This window comes from Stegostoma tigrinum, chromosome 44 (assembly GCF_030684315.1).
Source record: "Stegostoma tigrinum isolate sSteTig4 chromosome 44, sSteTig4.hap1, whole genome shotgun sequence".
NCBI lineage: Eukaryota > Metazoa > Chordata > Chondrichthyes > Orectolobiformes > Stegostomatidae > Stegostoma > Stegostoma tigrinum.
This window is the reverse complement of record NC_081397.1, coordinates 12,674,497-12,692,846: the sequence shown is the minus strand read 5'-3', so window position 1 is coordinate 12,692,846 and position 18,350 is coordinate 12,674,497. Positions and strand designations below refer to the sequence as shown.

General features: G+C 46.1%; 2 protein-coding genes across 2 annotated transcripts in view; both read right to left on the bottom strand.

Annotated features, from left to right (window-relative positions):
* Nucleotides 1–18,350, bottom strand: part of LOC132207190 (histone H3-like) — a 913,943-nt gene that overhangs the window by 187,431 nt on the left and 708,162 nt on the right. The window lies entirely within an intron of this gene.
* The window catches only part of LOC132207165 (Fc receptor-like protein 5), a 34,125-nt gene that overhangs the window by 13,537 nt on the left and 2,238 nt on the right, over nt 1–18,350 (bottom strand). Inside the window, exons 2-6 of the mRNA XM_059642346.1 lie at nt 13,241–13,356; nt 11,599–11,628; nt 9,216–9,482; nt 2,655–2,936; nt 691–963 (exon numbers count right to left, since the gene is read on the bottom strand). Coding sequence (XP_059498329.1) covers nt 691–963; nt 2,655–2,936; nt 9,216–9,482; nt 11,599–11,628; nt 13,241–13,295 — 907 coding nt within the window. The 5' untranslated portion in view covers nt 13,296–13,356. The remainder of the gene's footprint in view (nt 1–690; nt 964–2,654; nt 2,937–9,215; nt 9,483–11,598; nt 11,629–13,240; nt 13,357–18,350) is intronic.

The following is an 18,350-nucleotide window of genomic DNA, read 5'->3' as shown; positions in this document are numbered from 1 at the left end:
TTTGAGTCCTGTGACTCTTCCTGAGAACATTATAGCATCCACAGTTCTTTCTGCTTTTACAGTATTAATTGCAAACTCAACTATGAGCTTCATCATAGTCACATCCGTTCCCATTTTTTTTTTCTGTTCAGTCATTGAATGTGGTGTCTCTGTGTAGTCCAGCATTTATTGCTCATCACTATTTGTACATAAGGCATTTTAGGGTTGTGGGTTCATTGTGTGAAGGAGACAGGGAAGGACTGAGATGAGAAGAAATGTCTTGACCCAGAGAGTGGGAAGCCTGTTGAATTCTCTGTCACAGGAAGCTGTCAGGGCCAGAACATTGAATGTTATTCAGGAAAGAATTGGGTCAAGATCTCAGGGGCTAAGAAAACTGAATGGGGCCAGTGGACTGTGTTGGATGATCAGTCACAATCCCGTTGAATGGGCAGCGCAGGCTGGAAGGGCCAAATGGCCTACTCCCATTGATATGTTTGCATAAATTGCTGGGGCAGTGAATCCCACCGGTTCTCCAATTTCCAGGTGAAGATATTTCTCCTCATCTCCGTCCTAAATGGTTAACCTATTACCCTGTGCTGTTTGGCTCTATGTCTCCAATATATGGCTGTGAGATGTGGGGATCAATAATAATTTGCTTCCATACTGAATCTTTAATGATTAAAAAAAGGAACAATAATTAATAGTACTCACGCCTGATGGACAAATGGAGCTGATTACTGTGTTTCCGCACCTTACTGCCCGTAACTTCGCAATGGTAAGTACCCGAGTCGGCTGGGCGAGCTGGCTCAGAGATGTAATCGCTGTGGTCGGATGGAGACTGGAGAGGGATCCCATTTCTGTAAAAGCCGTACCACAAGAAAGCTCCAGAGAGATTCTCTTCAACCGTGCACATCAGCTTAAACCATTGGCCATCAACTAGCTGTCCCTCAGGATACACAGTCAGCTTCGGGACAGCGAACGCCTCTGGAAAGCAAAAGGACATGTTTCTGTTTCAGCTGCAGAATGTCTGAGCTTGGAAAAACTCAGTGATCAGACTGAGAGCAAGAAAATCCTGAGATAGGGTCAGTGCGGGAGAGTCCTCACAATCCTTCAAGGTCAGTAAAGGCTGTTAACATCATGTCAGGTGAAGGTCAGATTTGGTGATGACCACGATTACATTTGGAATGAAAACTCTCAACCACGGTGAGAGATAGTAGGAAGTGCAGATGCTGGAGAATCTGAGATAACAAGGTGTAGAGCTGGAAGAACACAGCAGGCCAAGCAGCTTCAGAGGAGTAGGAAGGCTAATGTTTCGGGACTAGACCCTTCTTCAGAAATGGGGGAAGGGCAGGGGGATCTGAAATAAATAGGGAGAGAGGGGGAGGTCGATAGAAGATGGATAGAAGGGTAGATAGGTGGAGAGGAAACGGACCAATCAATGAGGCGGGGATGGAGCCAGTAATGGTGAATGTAGGAAACCAAGTGGAGGCTTGGAGACCGCTGTGCAGAAAACTATGCTTGGTTCGCACTAAACAACTGCACCACCCAGTCATGAACCATTTCATCTCCCCCTCCCATTCCGCAGACGACATGTCCATCTTGGGCCTCCTGCAGTGCCACAACGATGCTACCCGAAGGTTGCAGGAACAGCAACTCACATTCCGCTTGGGAACTTTGCAGCCCAATGGTATCAATGTTGTCTTCAGAAGTTTCAAAATCTCCCCTCCCCCACAGCATCCCCAAATCCACCCAGCTTGTCCATTCCTCCCTAACCTGTCCTTCCTCCCACCTATGCCCTCCACCGCCTAAAGCCCCACCCCCATCTCCTACCGACTAACCTCATCCCTCCCCCTTGTGTGTCCATCCTCCCTGGACTGACCTATCTCCTCCCTAACTACACTCACCTTGAATGGATCATCCTCATCTTTTTGACCTGTCTGCCTCCTCTCCACCTATCTTCTCCTTTATCCATCTTTTATCTGCCTCCCCCTCTGTATATTTCAGATCCCCCTTCCCTTCCCCCATATCTGAAGAAGGGTCTAGGCCCGAAACGTCAGCCTTCCCGCTCCTCTGATGCTACTTGACCTGCTGTGTTCATCCAGCTCTACACCTTGTCACCACAGTGACAGTGTTGTTTCTGGTTTGCACATTCTCTACATTACTGAAGGATGTGTTAGCACTGGGAGAGGGTGCAGAGGGAGATTTATCGGGAGGCTGAGTGGGCGTTAGAGTTTCAGTGATGGAGAGAGATTGGACAGACTGGGGTTGTCTTACTGACAGCAGGGGAGATTGAAGAGGGGACATGATTAAAATCAATAAAATGATGACGGACATTGATCGGCCAGGCAGAAAGAAACCTGTTCCCTTCGGTGGAGTGATCGATGAATCGGGTGGTGGGTGTATAGATTAAAGACGAGGGACGTGAGATTTAGAGGGGATGAGAGGAAAATCATTTTCACTCACAGAATGTGGAACTCGCTGCCTGTGAGGGTGGGGGAGGCAGAAACCCTCATCACATTGAAGGAGTATTTAAATGCTCCCTCACGATGCCAAAGCTATGGGGCCAAGCGCTGGGAAATGGGGATTAGAGAATAGTGAGGTGGCTGTTTCTGACTCAATGGGCCGAAACGCCTTTAATTTGTGCTGGAGATTCTGCAATAATGACAGATAGTTACGTTTTACGTAAAGGTGAACATTGTCGCTCCTCTTCCTCGGACCAGAATTCATCTCAATCGCTTCACAGGCGTAATTCCCAGAAACGTTTGCAGCCGCTGCGTTGATCGTGTACACACCGCCAGCATCCGGCGCTGTCTCCAGGGCGCTGCCATCTCTGTAAAATGTGTAGTGAAGCCGGATGGAGCGCCGTGCTCTCCGAGCAATGCACGTCAATGTGACCCGGAGCCCCTCAAATACTTCAGCCGCCGGCTCCACCCTCAGTACGGGCTTGGCAAAGCGTTCTGGAATGTAACACACAGTCAGGGCTCATCTATCAACTGTTACAGTCGCCTTGAACATCTAAAGTCTGGTTCACTCACTCTCCTCAAATGAGGAGAGATTCTTTACCTTTGTCCTCAGCCCATACTCGTTATGATGTAAAATACCAGCCTCAAGCCCCATCGCGACCTTCACCTCAACTAAACAGAGAGCAGCCACGGTTTTTATTTCTCCAACTGATCAACGTAACTCCAGGCAGGGTCTTGGGAATGTTTTCAGCACCTCCTCAGTTGCCTCTACACATTTCTTAAATTGCAGGATGTGAGAGAGGGGCCACCGTGATCGCGTAATGATAAGACATATGTGTTATAAAGCGGGAAAGGATGCAGAAAAGATTGGTAAAGATGTTATCGAGACTGGAGGGCCTGAGTTATAATGAGATGATGGTTAGGCTGGAACTTTTTTCCCTGGAGCTTCAGAGGCTGACGCGTGACATAGAAACACAGAAGGTAGGAGCAGAAGGAGTCCATTCGGCCCTTTGAGCCTGCTCCATCATTCTTCATGATCATGGCTGATCGCCTGTTCCTGCTTTGTCCCCATAATGTTTCATCCCATTCTCCCGAAGTGCTATGTCTAGTCACTCCTTGACATTATAGAGGTTCATAAAATCATGAGCAGCATAGACAACATGAGGAGCCAAGGGTAGGGGAGTGCAATACTAGCGGGCATAGGTTTAAACTGCGAGGGAAGGATCTAAAGGGGACGTGAGGGGCAACCTTTCCACACAGAGAGTGAAGTGTACATGGAATGAGCTTCCAGAGTATGTGGTATCGGCTTAAATTGAGAGGGGAAGGATTTAAAGGGATCCCTGAGGGGCAACCTTTCCACACAGAGGGTGATGCAGAAATGGAAGGCGCTGCCAGGCGATGTGGTGGAGGTTGGTACAACTGCAACATTTAAAAGACATTTGGAGAGGTATGTGGATAGGAACAATTTAGAGAGACACGTGCCAAACACAGGCAAATGGGACTAGTTTCGTTTCGGAAACCTGGTCAGCATGAATGAGTTGGGCTGAAGAGCTGTTTCCAAGCTGAATGCCTCGATGACACTATTTAGCGATGATGTATCTCATCCAGAGACGGGGCCATGTCAACAGATTGCAACTTACTGAGATCCCATCAGAGACTAAGGCTTGTTTTATAAGGAGAGATTGAGCAGGTTGGCCAGGAAGGATAAGTGGAGATTGTGTGGCTGTTTGTTGGCTAGCTCAGTTGCCTGGACAGCTGGTCTGTGATGCAGAGTGACACCAAGAGAGTGGGTTAAATTCCCCCATTGGCTGATATTGCCATGAAGGATTCTCCATCTCAGACTCTCCCCTCTCCTGATCTGTGGTGATCCTCAGATTAAACAATCACCCAGTCTTCTCTCTGGTTAATGAGAGAGTGGGACCGTGGTGACTTTACTACTTTTCCATTAGAGATAAACCATTAAAGTTGGAGGTGGGGGAAGGTTGTCATTGTGAGAGAGAGAAGATGTTTCCTCATGTGGGGCAACCTAGAACGTTATTGTTTCAGGATAAGGGGGTGAGAAAGATTCAAACAGAGATGAGGAGGAATGTCTTCTCTCAAAGTGGGTGGGAAGTGATGATTAGGAAGTGCATAAGCCTGGGTTGTTTTGTTGGGGTTGGGAAGGCTGAGGGGGAACCTGATAGAGGTGTGAAATGTCATGAGGGGCACGGACTGGGGTTACAAGAACAGCTGTTCACCTCAGTCAAAGGTTCAGTTACAAGGTGGGGGGCATAATTTGAAGGTTCAGTGAGGGATTTCACGATTGTTTCACCCAGAGAGTGGTGAGAATTGGAATGCACTTCCTGGGAGGGCAGTTGAGGTGGGAAACCTCACAACCTTCAATGAGCATTTGAAATGTCCTAATGTTCAAGGTCCTGGGGCCTGGTGTAGGAAAATAGGGTGAGTTTAGATTTAGTTTTGCTTTGGCAGTACAGACCCAATGGGCCAAAGGAACTCTTCTGTGCTGCATGACTCAGAATGTCTTCAGTGTTTTAATCAGCATTCCAGAGAAATATGTACATTGTCCACCATGGATTGTAATATCAGGCACATGCCTTGAACCCAAACACCAACAGATTGTGATGCCTGCTTGTCAATATCGCAATTATACAATCCCCTGTCATCAGTGCTGGTTACTTTAATGCAGTATGACGATTCCTGTCATTGAATGGATCATCTGGTCTTTTTTATAAAAAGTAAATTCCTTCACCTACCAAATATCGTCTCTGTACCAACAATTCAGTTCCAGTGTCTCTCCTTTTGAAGGTGAAATGGGATGACATGGAAAGCCACATTTCCACCCACGATTGAAAGCAAAGTTGCATCATTACAGCTTACCATGGGCTTTCATTACACGGGTAACTGCTCTGAAAACATTCGCTGTCACATTGTTTCCGCAATGGATTTTCAAGCATCAGTCCCACCAACCCATCCCCAATATTTCCAAATGAACCGTTTAAATCTTTCTCCTGTAACACTAAAAATATGCCCTCTGGTTTTGAACTCCCCCACCCAAGGGTAATGACCCTTAAATTCTCTTTATCAATGCCCCGAAAGATTTTATGAACCTCTATAAGGTCACCCCTTGACCTCTTTTGCTCCAGTGAACAACGTCTCTGTCTTTCCAATCCATTTTTATACCTCAAACTCTTCCCTCCCAGCCACATTCTGGTAAATCTTTTCAGAACCTTCTCCTGTTTAACAATACCCTTCCTGTAACAGGGTGAGCACAACTGCACACAATATTCCAGAAGAGGCCTCATCAACATTCTGTACAACCTCAAAATGACATCCCAACTCCGATACACAAATGGTCTGAGTAATGAAAGCAAGCAGGCTAAACTTGTTCTTAACCTCCCTGTTTATCTGTGACACAAATTTCAAACCCTTCGGTGTCTCTGTTCTGCAACATCACCCAGTGCCCTACCTTAATTGCATAAGGCCTGTCCTTGTTTATTTTACCAACATTGAAAACCTCACATTCATCCAAATTAAACTCCATCTGCCGCTCCTGAGTTTATTGATATAAATCATCAAGTTCTCTTTGCTGATCTTTCTTAGATAAGTGTTCATTATACGACCAACTTTTGTGTCATTTGCAAACTTACGAGGCATGCCTCCAATATTCTCATCCAAAATATTTATATAAATGACAAACAGGCCTCCAGTTTGAAAGACAACCCTCCTTCAACACCTTCTCCTACCGCCCCCTGGAACATGACCCCACCCCCGAGCACCAAACGATCATCTCCCAAACCATTCACAACCTCATCACCTCAGGTGACCTCCCACCCACAGCCTCCAACCTCACTGTTCCCCAACCTCAGACTGCCTGCTTCTATCTCCTTGCCCAAATCCACAAACCTGCCCGCCCTGATCGACCCATTGTTTCTGCCTGCTCCTGCCCCACCGAACTCATCTCCACCTAGCTGGATTCCATTTTCTCCCCCTTGGCCCAGGAACTCCCTACCTATGTCCGTGACACCAACCATCTCCTCCAGAACTTCCAATTCCCCGGTCCCCAACACCTCATTTTCACCATGGACATCCAGTCCCTATACATCTGCATTCCCCATGCAGATTGCCTAAAGACGCTCCGCTTCTTCCTGTCCCGCAGGCTCGACCAGTCCCGCTCCACTGATACCCTCATCCGCCTAGCCGAACCCGTCCTCACCCGCAACAATTTCTCTTTCAATTCTTCCCACTTCCAACAGACAAATTGGGTGGACATGGGTACTGGCATGGCCCAAGCTATGCCTGCCTCTTTGTAGATTATGTGGAACAGTCCAGCTTCCGCACCTACACTGGCCCTAAACCCCACCTCTTCCTCCGTTACATTGATGACTGTATCTGATGTCCATTTCAGGCCTACCAACTCCCACAGCTACCTAGAATACACGTCCTCTCACTCACCTTCCTGCAAAACCTCCCTCCCCTATTCCCAATTCCTTCGGCTTTGCCGTATCTGCTCCCAGGATGAGGCATTCCAGTCCCATACATCCCAGATGTCCTCATTCTTCAAGAACCGCAACTTCACCTCTGCAGTGGTCGAGAATGCCCTCAACTGTGTCTCCTGCATTTCCCGCAACACCTCCCTCACACCCTGCCCCAAAATAACTGCCAAAAGAGAATCCCCCTAGTCCTCACATATCACCCCACCAACCTCCAGATACAAGGCATCATCCTCTGACACTTCCGCCAACTACAATCCAACCCCACCACTAAAGATATTTTTCCTTCCCCACCCTTGTCTGCCTTCTGGAGAGACCACTCTCTCTGGGAGCCCCTTGTCTGCTCCACACTCCCCTCCAACCCCACCATACCCGGCACCTTCACCTGCAACAGCTGGAAGTACTACACTAGCCCCCACACCTCCTCCCTCACCCCCATCCCAGGCCCCAAAATGACTTTCCACATCCAACAGATATTTACCTGCACATCCACCAATGTGGTATACTGTATCTGCTGTACCTATTGTGGCTTCCTCTACATTGGGGGAACCAAGCGGAGGCTTTGGGATCACTTTTCAGAACAGCTAGGCTTGGTTCACCACAAACAACTGCACCTCCCAGTTTGCGAACCATTTCAACTCCTCCTCCCATTCCTTAGACGACATGTCCATCCTGGGCCTCCTGCAGTGCCACAATGGTGCCACCCGAAGGTTGCAGGAACAGCAACTCATATTCCGCTTGGGAACCCTGCAGCCCAGTGGTATCAGTGCGGATTCCATAAGCTTCAAAATCTCCCCTCACTCCACTGAATTCCAAAAGCAGCCCAGCTCGTCCCCACCTCCCTAACCTGTTCTTCTTCTCACCTATCACCTCCTCCCACCTCAAGCCACACCTCCATTTCCTACCAACTGACCTCATCCTGCCCCCTTGACCTGTCCGTCCTCCCCGGTCAGAGCTATCCCTTCCCTATCTCCCCATCTATACTCTCCTCTCCATGTATCTTCTCCTCTATCCATCTTCAGTCCGCCTCCCCCCTCTCCGTATTTCTTTCAGAATCCTCTCCCCATCCCCCTCTTCTGATGAAGAGCCGAGGCCCGAAACGTCAGCTTTTGTGCTCCTAAGATGCTGCTCAGCCTGCTGCATTTATCCACCTCCACACTTTATTACATCCACCATTACTTTCTGCCTCCTAATGTTCAACCAATTTAGTATCCAGTTGGCAAGCTCTCCCTGAATTCCATGTGATCTAACTTTACTAATTAGTCTACCGTGCTGAACTTTGTTAAAGCTTTCATTAAAGTCTCAGTAAACAATGTCTACCAATCTGCCATCATCAATCTTTTTGGTTACTTCACTGAAAAGCTCAATCAAGTTTGAGACACGTAATGTTCCTTGCACAGTACCATGCTGACTCTCCCTAATCAATCTTCGCCTCTCCAAATGTGTCTAAATCCAATCTTTCACAATCGCCTCCAACAGCTTGCCCGCCACCATTGTCAGACTCACAGGTCTATAGATTCCAGCCTTTCCTTCCAGCTTTTCTGCAGTAATGGCTCAACATTAAAACAAACCTCGAATCCTCTGATACTTCACTGTGTTTACACATGATGCAGATATTATGCTAAGAACACCATGTCAGGCTTCTCAACGAGCATTCCATCACACTCCTGACTTGTACCTCATTGATGCTGGACAGGCTTTGGGAAATTGGGGGTGAGTTACTCACAACACAATTCGCAGCTTCTGACCAGCTCTGCCAACCATCATGTGTATGTGACAAGCCCAGCTGATATTCTCCAGGAAACTCCGGGATGTTGACAGCGGGAGACTCAATGGTAGTAACACCATTGAATAACAAAGTGGGTAACGGTTAGACTGTCCCTCAATGATAATCCCCATGATATTGATAGATAGGAGATTCGGTGATGCTAATACCATTGAATATCAAGGGTCAGTGATTAGATTGTCTCTTATTCATGGTGGTCATTGCCTACCATTTGTGTGGCACGAGTTCCACTTGCCAGCCCAAGCCCAGATATTGTTCAGATTCTGTCACATTTGAACCAGGAATACATCAGTATCAGAGGAGTGATGAATGATGCTGAACATTGTGCATCAGTGAACATCTGACCTTGTGATGAAGGGAAGGTCATTATTGCTGCATCCCTGCTCCTGTCCTCAAATCTCTATTGCTGGGAGTGGCCTGTCATAAGCAGCTGAAACAGATGTGGCACAGAATCATCAAAACATTCAGCGGCACTAACTATACAAAGGAATGACCAACCTGATACTCTGATGCTTAGGTGGTTCGAAACCCACTGTCGAGAGCCAATTGTTAATTTACACCAATAAGATGCTTCATCTGAATGCTTTGCACTTTTTATGGTGAATGAACCATCTTTAGTTTGTTTTATAAACCAATTATTCCGATACAATTTGAAAAGCTTATGCCTCCTCAAGGTCCAGAATGGGGCCCGGCAGTTGATGGCAATCTTCTCACCTCTCAGAGCATGTTGTGGCTTGGCTTCCAGAGTTAGGGTTTCATTGGAAACTGCAAAAAGAAATGTGACAAAAGTTGGACACAGATTCAGATTGCAGCTGAAAGATCAATGGTATCGATTGTAAGAGCGGGGAGGTGATGTCGGAGCTGTACAGGGCTTTGGTAAGGTCACAGCTGGAGCACTGTGTACAGTTCCAGTGTCTGCACTGTAGAAAGGATGTGATTGCGGTGGAGGGGGTGCACAGGAGATTCACCAGGATGTTGTCTGGGATGGAGCATTTCTGTGTTGGAGGGAGGCTGCATAAGCTTCAGTTGTTGACTTTTGACCAGAGAATGTTGAGGGGGGACATGATAGAGGTCTGTAAAGTTATGAGCAGCATGGATAGGGGTATAGGAAACAGCTGTTCCACTGAATTGAAGGGTCAATAACAAAGGAGATATTATTTTATCTGAGCGGCAGGAGGCTTTGATGGGTATTTCAGGACTTTTCACCCAGAGGTTGGTGTGCACAGACTCGACAGCCCTCTGCAATAAAAAAGTCCACAGATTCACTCCCCCTCAGAGAGAAGAAATTCCTTCTCATTTGCAACTTCAATGTGCCCCCACCCCCCTTATTGTAGGACGATGCCCCTTTGGTCCCAGACTGTCCCACACAACAGGAAATAACCTCTCTCTGCATCTGCCCTGTCGAGTCCCTCTAAGGATTTTCAATAAGGCTGCCTCTCATTTTACTAAACTCCAACGAGTACAGGCCTAAGTGACACAACCTCTCCTCATGGGAAATTACTACTCCCAGTTCAGGTGCCCAACTGTATTTCAGTGACTCATGATGAAAGATGTATGTTTGGCTGAAACTGGTCTGGGAGGTCAGGAATACCATTAAATCAATGTGTACTCCACTTCCATCCTGTGTAAATCAAACTGGGCTATATGTGATTCCAAACCTGCAGCAATCTGATTGACTCTAAACTGCCCTCTGGCAATGAATGCCGGCTGAGCCAGCGACGTCCTCATTCTGTGAATGAATTTTTAAAAGTACACATACCAATGACGATACCTTGCACGGTTTTAGTCCTGTAGCATAAGAATGATGTGCTGCAGGAGTTAGACCCACCAGTTTCACTGTTCATAGCATTTCATAAACATTGCTCTGTGTCTCCATGACTTCCACACCATTTTTGAAACAAGAAACAGTTCGTCCCGTATCTGTCCCACATTGCAATTTTAAAGCCTCTCCTTCTTTTACAAACCCACTTGGGGGATATAGATAAATCCGGTTGCATCCAAAAGCTGAAGAAAGAGAGACAAGCAGTACGATCGAGGGCCCATTCATTGTATCTTTTTAACTTCTCACTGCTATAAACACAATGTGCAGCTCGGCCTCAGTGTGTCAGTATACAGAGCTCTGGTTCGAGTTGGCTACTGACCGAACGATGGTCTGAATGCCATGAATTCCAGTCACGCCCAACCCTGGATTTCTTGACATATCGTCACTATGATGCCAACCATTTAACTAGCCTCATTTTTTTTCTGGAAGGTCCAATCGCTGACAGGTATCAATAGATCTACTATTTGGAAAAGTTAACTGCACTTATGTTTAGCCTGAACAGAGTCAGCATGATTGTCGCATGAAACCTTTTCTGTCATACTCAACACTTCAGTTTCATCACAACTTGACCTGTAAACCCTAAAGGAGAAAACTCCTCAATTTATTTCTCTGTGTTCTCCAGATGAATTTCCCCACTTCATGCATAGTGTTACTCTATTACCAAGCAGTGGACATCTCCAAGGCACCAGTCACCCCCTGCTTGATTGGCACCATGTCTACAAACATCTACTCCCTACTCCACCGACACTCAGCAGCAGCAGTGTGTACCGTCTACAAGATGGACCGCAGAAATTCACCAAACATCCTCAGATAGCACCTCCCAAACCTAAAAACACTTCTTTCTATCATAAAAGCCCCTGTATGTTTCAATGAGATCACCTCTCATTCCTCTCATTCTTCTAAACTCCAGTGAGTAGAATCTCAGACTCATAAGACAGTTCCTCCATCCCAGGAATCACACTAGTGAACATTCCCTGGGCTACCTCCAATGAAATGATACTTTTCCTTAAATAAGAGGAGAAAAACTGGTTATCCAAGAAATTTGCAGGTGCCTCCTACCTTGGGTGATCCCATAGACAGCAAGATTCACTGGAAAATAGAAGGAAATTGAAATGTAAATGTTATTTACAGTGTCCTGGACATGGTGAAGCAAAGACAATGTCAAAGCCATGAAAATGAAGAAGCAGCAGAGGAACAACATATGCCCCATCTGTGACTCAGTAGGAACTGTGCAGTCCCACTGAAATGGAGGCAGAAATATGAATTGATATGAACTGCACGGTGACACCAATGGCTTCCCGCCCTTGTCTCATTCCACGTTAAAATTGTGCCTTTGTACCTTTCTCTCTTTTATTTTTCCCCTTGTTTTTCCCTCCTATTTTATCTCTGCTTGGGTTCCCACTTCCCATACCATTCTTCTTAAACAAGTAAAGGATTCCCTCAATCTAGATTTTTTAAAAAATAAAGTACCTTTGGAAAGGTTATTGCAAAAGGAAAATAGTTCACGCTACTTTGTGTTTTTTTGCTTCAGCGAGGTTCTTCGAAACCCCCAGTGTTAGCCAAGACTCACTAATGACCTCCTCACTGAGGCTTCTGGCTCAGAGACAAGAGGCTATAGTAACAACAGGGCTCCTCTTGGAACATCTCTGAATAGTTTTGAGGTGCTTACACAACTTCCTGTGTCTAAAGTTGTTTCACTAGAAGTCTAGGACCATCATCAACTTGTGTTCTGTGCCAGAGCGACCTACAGCACAGAAAAGGCCCATCAGCCCATCAAGGCTGTGCCAGTCAAGGACAACCACCTCATTATTCTCTAATCCTATTTCTCCAGCACTTGACCCATAGCCCTGGCATCATAAGTGCCCATCTAAATGCTTCTTTGATGAGATGATGATTCCTGCCTCTCCCCGCTTACAGGCAACGAGTTCCAGATTCCCCACCACTCACTGGGTAAAGAAGATTTTACTCACTACCCTCTGAAACTCCTGCATCTTACCTTCAATCTATGGTCCTGTGCCTCCAGTCATTTATCCTTCCGCTAAGGGGGAAAGGTGTCTTCCTGTCTCCCCCATCTATGTTCCTCATCATTTTATATCTCAATAAAGTACCCCCTCTCTTAATCTTGCCTGCTCTAGAGAAAGCAACCCAGTCTGTCCAATTTCTCTCCATCACTAAAACTCCCCAGACACAAAGGCAACATCCTATTAAATCTCCCAATGTTAATGAAAAGTGATGCTATTTTCATTCACTGCGCAGTGAGGTATCTCGCCTCTGTATTGTTGGAGTTTGTTCTTCCTTTCGTGGGATTCTGAAATTCTACTGATCCATCCACTTCAGCATCCTTTCCTGAGAAGATTGAGTAATATTGCACAAAATGGAACCAGAGGACACTAACCTGGAAAGCTTGCTTTAAACTTGAAATACTTGTTCTTATCTCTCTCTCTCTCTCTCTCTCTCTCTCTCTCTCTCTCTCTCTCTCTCTCTCTCTCTCTCTCTCTCTCAAAATGCCAGCATCTAAGTTCCCAACACCCTTCATTTCCAACTTCTGCTAAGTTTGGTTTTTATGATGGCCACAGTATCTAGATCTCACTTCCAGGAACTGAGAGCAAGTTTGAGGTTATCTACTGCAGAACAAACCTCACATGGCCAGGGAACAGAGCAGGTTTTTCAGGAACAACGTTCCCCTGTAACACATACTTACAGAAGATCAGAAGCACAGAGACCTGCAACATTCCTGATGTGGTTTTGCAGCTCATCAGCCCAATTCAGTGTGACCTGGTGCCTGTTACTTTGATGCCTTCTCTCTCACACATTTACCTGGAACAGAAGAAAGTAAGTTCAGAACAAGCAAAAGGAGCTTGCTTTCTTCACATTCTGCTCGCACTTCCAACAAATTATTTCCTAGCATTGGAACAGGAGGAGGCCATTCAGCCCTTCGAGCCAGTACCACTATGCAATGGCTGATCTGTGGTCTGGCTCCATATACCTGCTTTAGGTCCCTATCCCCTTCATATCGTTGCTGAACAAACACTGATCCCTCTCAGACTGGAAAGTAACAACTGATCCAGCAGCCACTGCCGCTTGGGGAAGAGAGTTCCAAACCTCTCCCAGGCTTCACGCATAGACGTGCCTCTGCACATCTCTCCTGAGCAGTCTGGCCCTCATTCTCAGGATATGCCCTTCCTAATTCTAGGCTTCCCAACCATTGGAAACAGTTTTTTCCAGCCTGTCTTTTCCTGTCAATATCTTATATCAGATCACCCCATAACTTTCTCAATTCTGGAGACAACTGGCCTCATTTGACTCATCCCTCCTCATAAACTAGCCCCTGAAGTCCAGGTATCATTCTTGTAAACCTACGTTGTACTCCCTCCAAGATCAATCTCTCCTTCTGAAGGTGTGGCAGCAGATCTGTTCCAAGTGGGGTCTGACCAGGAGTGTGTGTAACTGTGGCATTACTTCTGCATCATTGTACTCCATCCCTCTAAGTATAAAGGCCAGCTGTATAGAACCTTAGTTAGGTCCCATGCGGAATATTGTGTACACTTTTGGTAGCCACACTGCCAGAAGATATGGAGGCTTTGGTAAGAAGTTCCAGCTTTGAGTGACTGTCTGTGTGGAATTTGGACATTCTCCCTGTGTCTGCATGGGTTTTCTCTGGGTGCTCCAGTTCTTGCCACAGTCCAAAGATGTGCAGGTTATGTGGATCGGCCATGCTAAATGGGCTGAAGGGCCTGTTTCCACATTGTAAGGATTTTATGATTCTATGGAACGGTTTACTGGGATAGTGCCAGGTTCAGAGGGTTTTTTTAAAAATTCATTGACAGAATGGGGGTGGTGCTGGCTAGGCTGCATTTATTGCCCATCCCTAATTGCCCATCCCTAATTGCCCAGAGGGTAATTGAGTCAACCACATTGCTGTTGGTCTAGAGTCACATGTTGGCCAGAACAGGTAAGGATGGCAGTTTCCTTCCCAAAAGGGCAGTAGAGAACCAGGTAGGTTCCTCCAACAATCAACAATGGATTCACGATCATCAATAAACTCTTAATTCCAGATACTCATCGAATTCAAATTCCACCATCAGCCGTGGCAAGATTCAGACCCAGCACCCCAGAACGTTATCTGGGCCTCTGGGTTAACAGTCCAGCAATAATAACACGAGGCCATTTCCTCCCCTTGATATTTATTAGGGTATTAGTGATGAGAAGAGACTGGACAAACTCAGGTTGTTTTCATTTGAACAGAGGGGTGACCTGATAAAAGTTTAAAAAATTATGAATGGCACAGATATAGTGGATAGTCGGAGTCTTTTTTCTCCTGTTTATGAGACAGGAGAGAAAACACAGCCATCTCCTATCTGGCCACTGCTCCAAGACAGAGGGAGAGAGACAGGAAACCTCTGCCAATTCACTGCACTCACACACATTCCCACCCCCACTCTGTTTCTCTCTCTCTCTCACTTCTGCTATTACTCATTCAACCTATTACTTATGCTCGCACTTCTGATTCAGAAAGGAACACTGCAGTGTCGCCAATTTGCATGTAAACAATTTTTGTACACGCAGTCTGAAAGTGTTCGTTTGATATTTCCTGTGTTCAGCACATCCATACTGTGCCACTGACCCATCTGTTTTTTTTTTAACAGCACAGGGCTGTTCATAAAAATAAATTATTAAGACAGTCAGTGTTGGCACAGGGCCACGAATGGGATGAGCTTGATCACAATATTCAGTAACACAAAAACTACAGGAGATGCTGGACATCTGAAACAACAATAGAAAGTGCTGGAGAAACTCAGTAGGTCTGGCAGCAACTGTGGAGAGAAAGAGAGAGAGAGAAACAGAGCTAATGTTACATTTATAAACACAGCAGTGATGGAGAAACTTTGCAGGCCTGGTAGCATTTGTGAATAGCGACAGAAAGAGTTAATGTTACGGATTATTACCAGTATGCTTATCTTCCCGACAACTGAAGATTAACCTCCCATGTGAATGGAAGGCAATGTAGGAACACAGGCCCACTCTAGTTCCTTGTTCAATAGAACTGGGTGAAACACCCTCAGTGCTCTGGACCTCAGGAACTGGGTTCAACGGCATCAATAACACCTCCGCTGAGAATGGAAAGGCAACTTATTGTCTCAATGGAAAGAAACATCAGAGTGCTTCAGTGTAGGGGGTTCTGGGTGTCCCTGTGAATGAATCTCAGAAAGCTAGCAGACAGGGACTGGAGGTAGTAAGGAAGGGGAGTTTCAAGGTAGGGAGTTGATATATTTGTGCAATGCATCAGTGTTTTTACGTGTGGAGTACCTCGTAGAGTTTAGGTCTGCTGGCTGGAGGAAAGAAGTAATTGTATTCGAGGCAGTTCAGAGGAGATTCACTTGATTGATTTCAGTGATGAGGCCTTTGACTTCAGAAGAGACATTGAGCAGATTTGGCTACTCTCTGGTGTTAAGAAAAATGGGAGGCAATGTAATTGAGTTTTATGAGAAGCAAAAGATAGGATTGACAAGGATGACAGAGAGAGGATATTTCCCCACTTGGGGCAATCTGGAACAAAAGGTTTCAGAATAAATAGCTCCATGAAGGCCAGTATCCTGTCAGCAAGTTACCCTTTACTTACACAAGCATAGTACATAACACTGACCCAGCTCCTAGTGTGAACAGAATCCCTGACATTCCTGTTTTTATCTGTCAGCCAGGACACTCTGGTCGGACCAGGTTAACAACCTCAGTCAGGGACGCATATTCCATGAGATCCATCTGATTGACCGCATCCCAATCACTGGTGTGGGGGTGTGGTGGGTGCACAGAAAGGAGACTGAGGGTGTTTCCATGGATAGGCAGTGATGTATTTGGAAGCAGATATTTCAAAGTTGTTAATGAAAATAAAATGGTTCAGGTCAAAATGCAGAACTCAACGAGAAAGCAGAACCACACATGGTTGGCGAAGGTGGTCAGCGAGGTTGGAGAATTGAACATCTTCCAGGAAGGTGCAGGCAGAGACTAAAAACAGAGAAAATTGGTTCTGAACGTAAGATGTAAAGAAACGTAAACATAAACAGAAAGAACTTCCTTGGATATGTAAAAGGAAGGAGAGCAGCTATCTGTGAGAAATGCTCCAGAGATTACAGAATTGGAAGATGATCATCAATGCATCTAATGTTTCCAGGGTAACTTCATTCACTGTCTGAGATGTGGATGATCAGGTCCTAATGGTTTGTCAATTTTTAACACCATTATTTACCCCAGCACTATTCCCTTCCTAAAACTGATTTCATTCACTTTTGACCTCCCGCCCCACCTTTGGATCTCTAACAAGTCTTGGGGACTAATTTGGATCCTCTAGTGAAGACAGGAGCAAGGTATGTGTTCAAATCTTCTGCCATTTCTTTGTTCCCCAATATAATTTCATTGGGATTCTGGCTGCACTGGATTTATATTTATTTTTATAAACTTCTCCCTCTCACATATTTCTCGATATTTGTACAGTTAATTGCTTTGTTCACTGCACATTTACTCTCCTACATTATCTCCCACTTTAGAGCTTATATTTTCATCTTTTGCTGATTTCTAAAATATTCCCAGACCTTGGGCTTGCTGTTTCCTTTCCTCTGGTCATTTCATGTCTCTCCCATTTAGATCTACACTCTCCCTAGTCTCTTTTTTAACCTGTAGTTGATCCATCTTTCCTCCATTTTTATTCATGTCAGACAGGAAGGAGTAATTTCTGTAATTCATGAGTACTGTATTTAAACATGAAACATTTGCTATCCACCATCAATCATTTTCATATTACTCCACAATCCATTCTTGTCACTTTCTGCCTCTCACACTCGCTACACTTGCCCCCACACCTCCTCCCTCACCCCTATCCCAGGCCCCAAGATGACATTCCACATTAAGCAGAGGTTCACCTGCACATCTGCCAATGTGGTATACTGCATCCACTGTACTCGGTGTGGCTTCCTCTACATTGGGGAAACCAAGCGGAGGCTTGGAGACCACTTTGCAGAACACCTCCGCTCAGTTCGCAACAAACAATTGCACCTCCCAGTCGCAAACCATTTCCACTCCCCCTCCCATTCTTTAGATGACATGTCCATCATGGGCCTCCTGCAGTGCCACAATGATGCCACCCAAAGGTTGCAGGAACAGCAACTCATATTCCGCCTGGGAACCCTGCAGCCTAATGGTATCAATGTGGACTTCACCAGTTTCAAAATCTCCCCTTCCCCAACTGCATCCCTAAACCAGCCCAGTTTGTCCCCTCCCCCCACTGCACCACACAACCAGCCCAGCTCTTCCCCCCCACCCACTGCATCCCAAAACCAGTCCAACCTGTCTCTGCCTCCCTAACCGGTTCTTCCTCTCACCCATCCCTTCCTCCCACCCCAAGCCGCACCCCCATCTACCTACTAACCTCATCCCACCTCCTTGACCTGTCCGTCTTCCCTGGACTGACCTATCCCCTCCCTACCTCCCCACCTATACTCTCCCCACCTATCTTCTTTACTCTCCATCTTCGGTCCGCCTCCCCCTCTCTCCCTATTTATTCCAGTTCCCTCTCCCCATCCCCCTCTCTGATGAAAGGTCTAGGCCCGAAACATCAGCTTTTGTGCTCCTGAGATGCTGCTTGGCCTGCTGTGTTCATCCAGCCTCACATTTTATTATCTAGGAATTCTCCAGCATCTGCAGTTCCCATTATCTCTCACCCACGATTACAGTTGCACTGTTATTGCATAAATCTCTGATGTCTTGCTTCATGCCTCAATATGCTTGGAGGGAGACAAATGGAATTTTGTTGCTCAAGG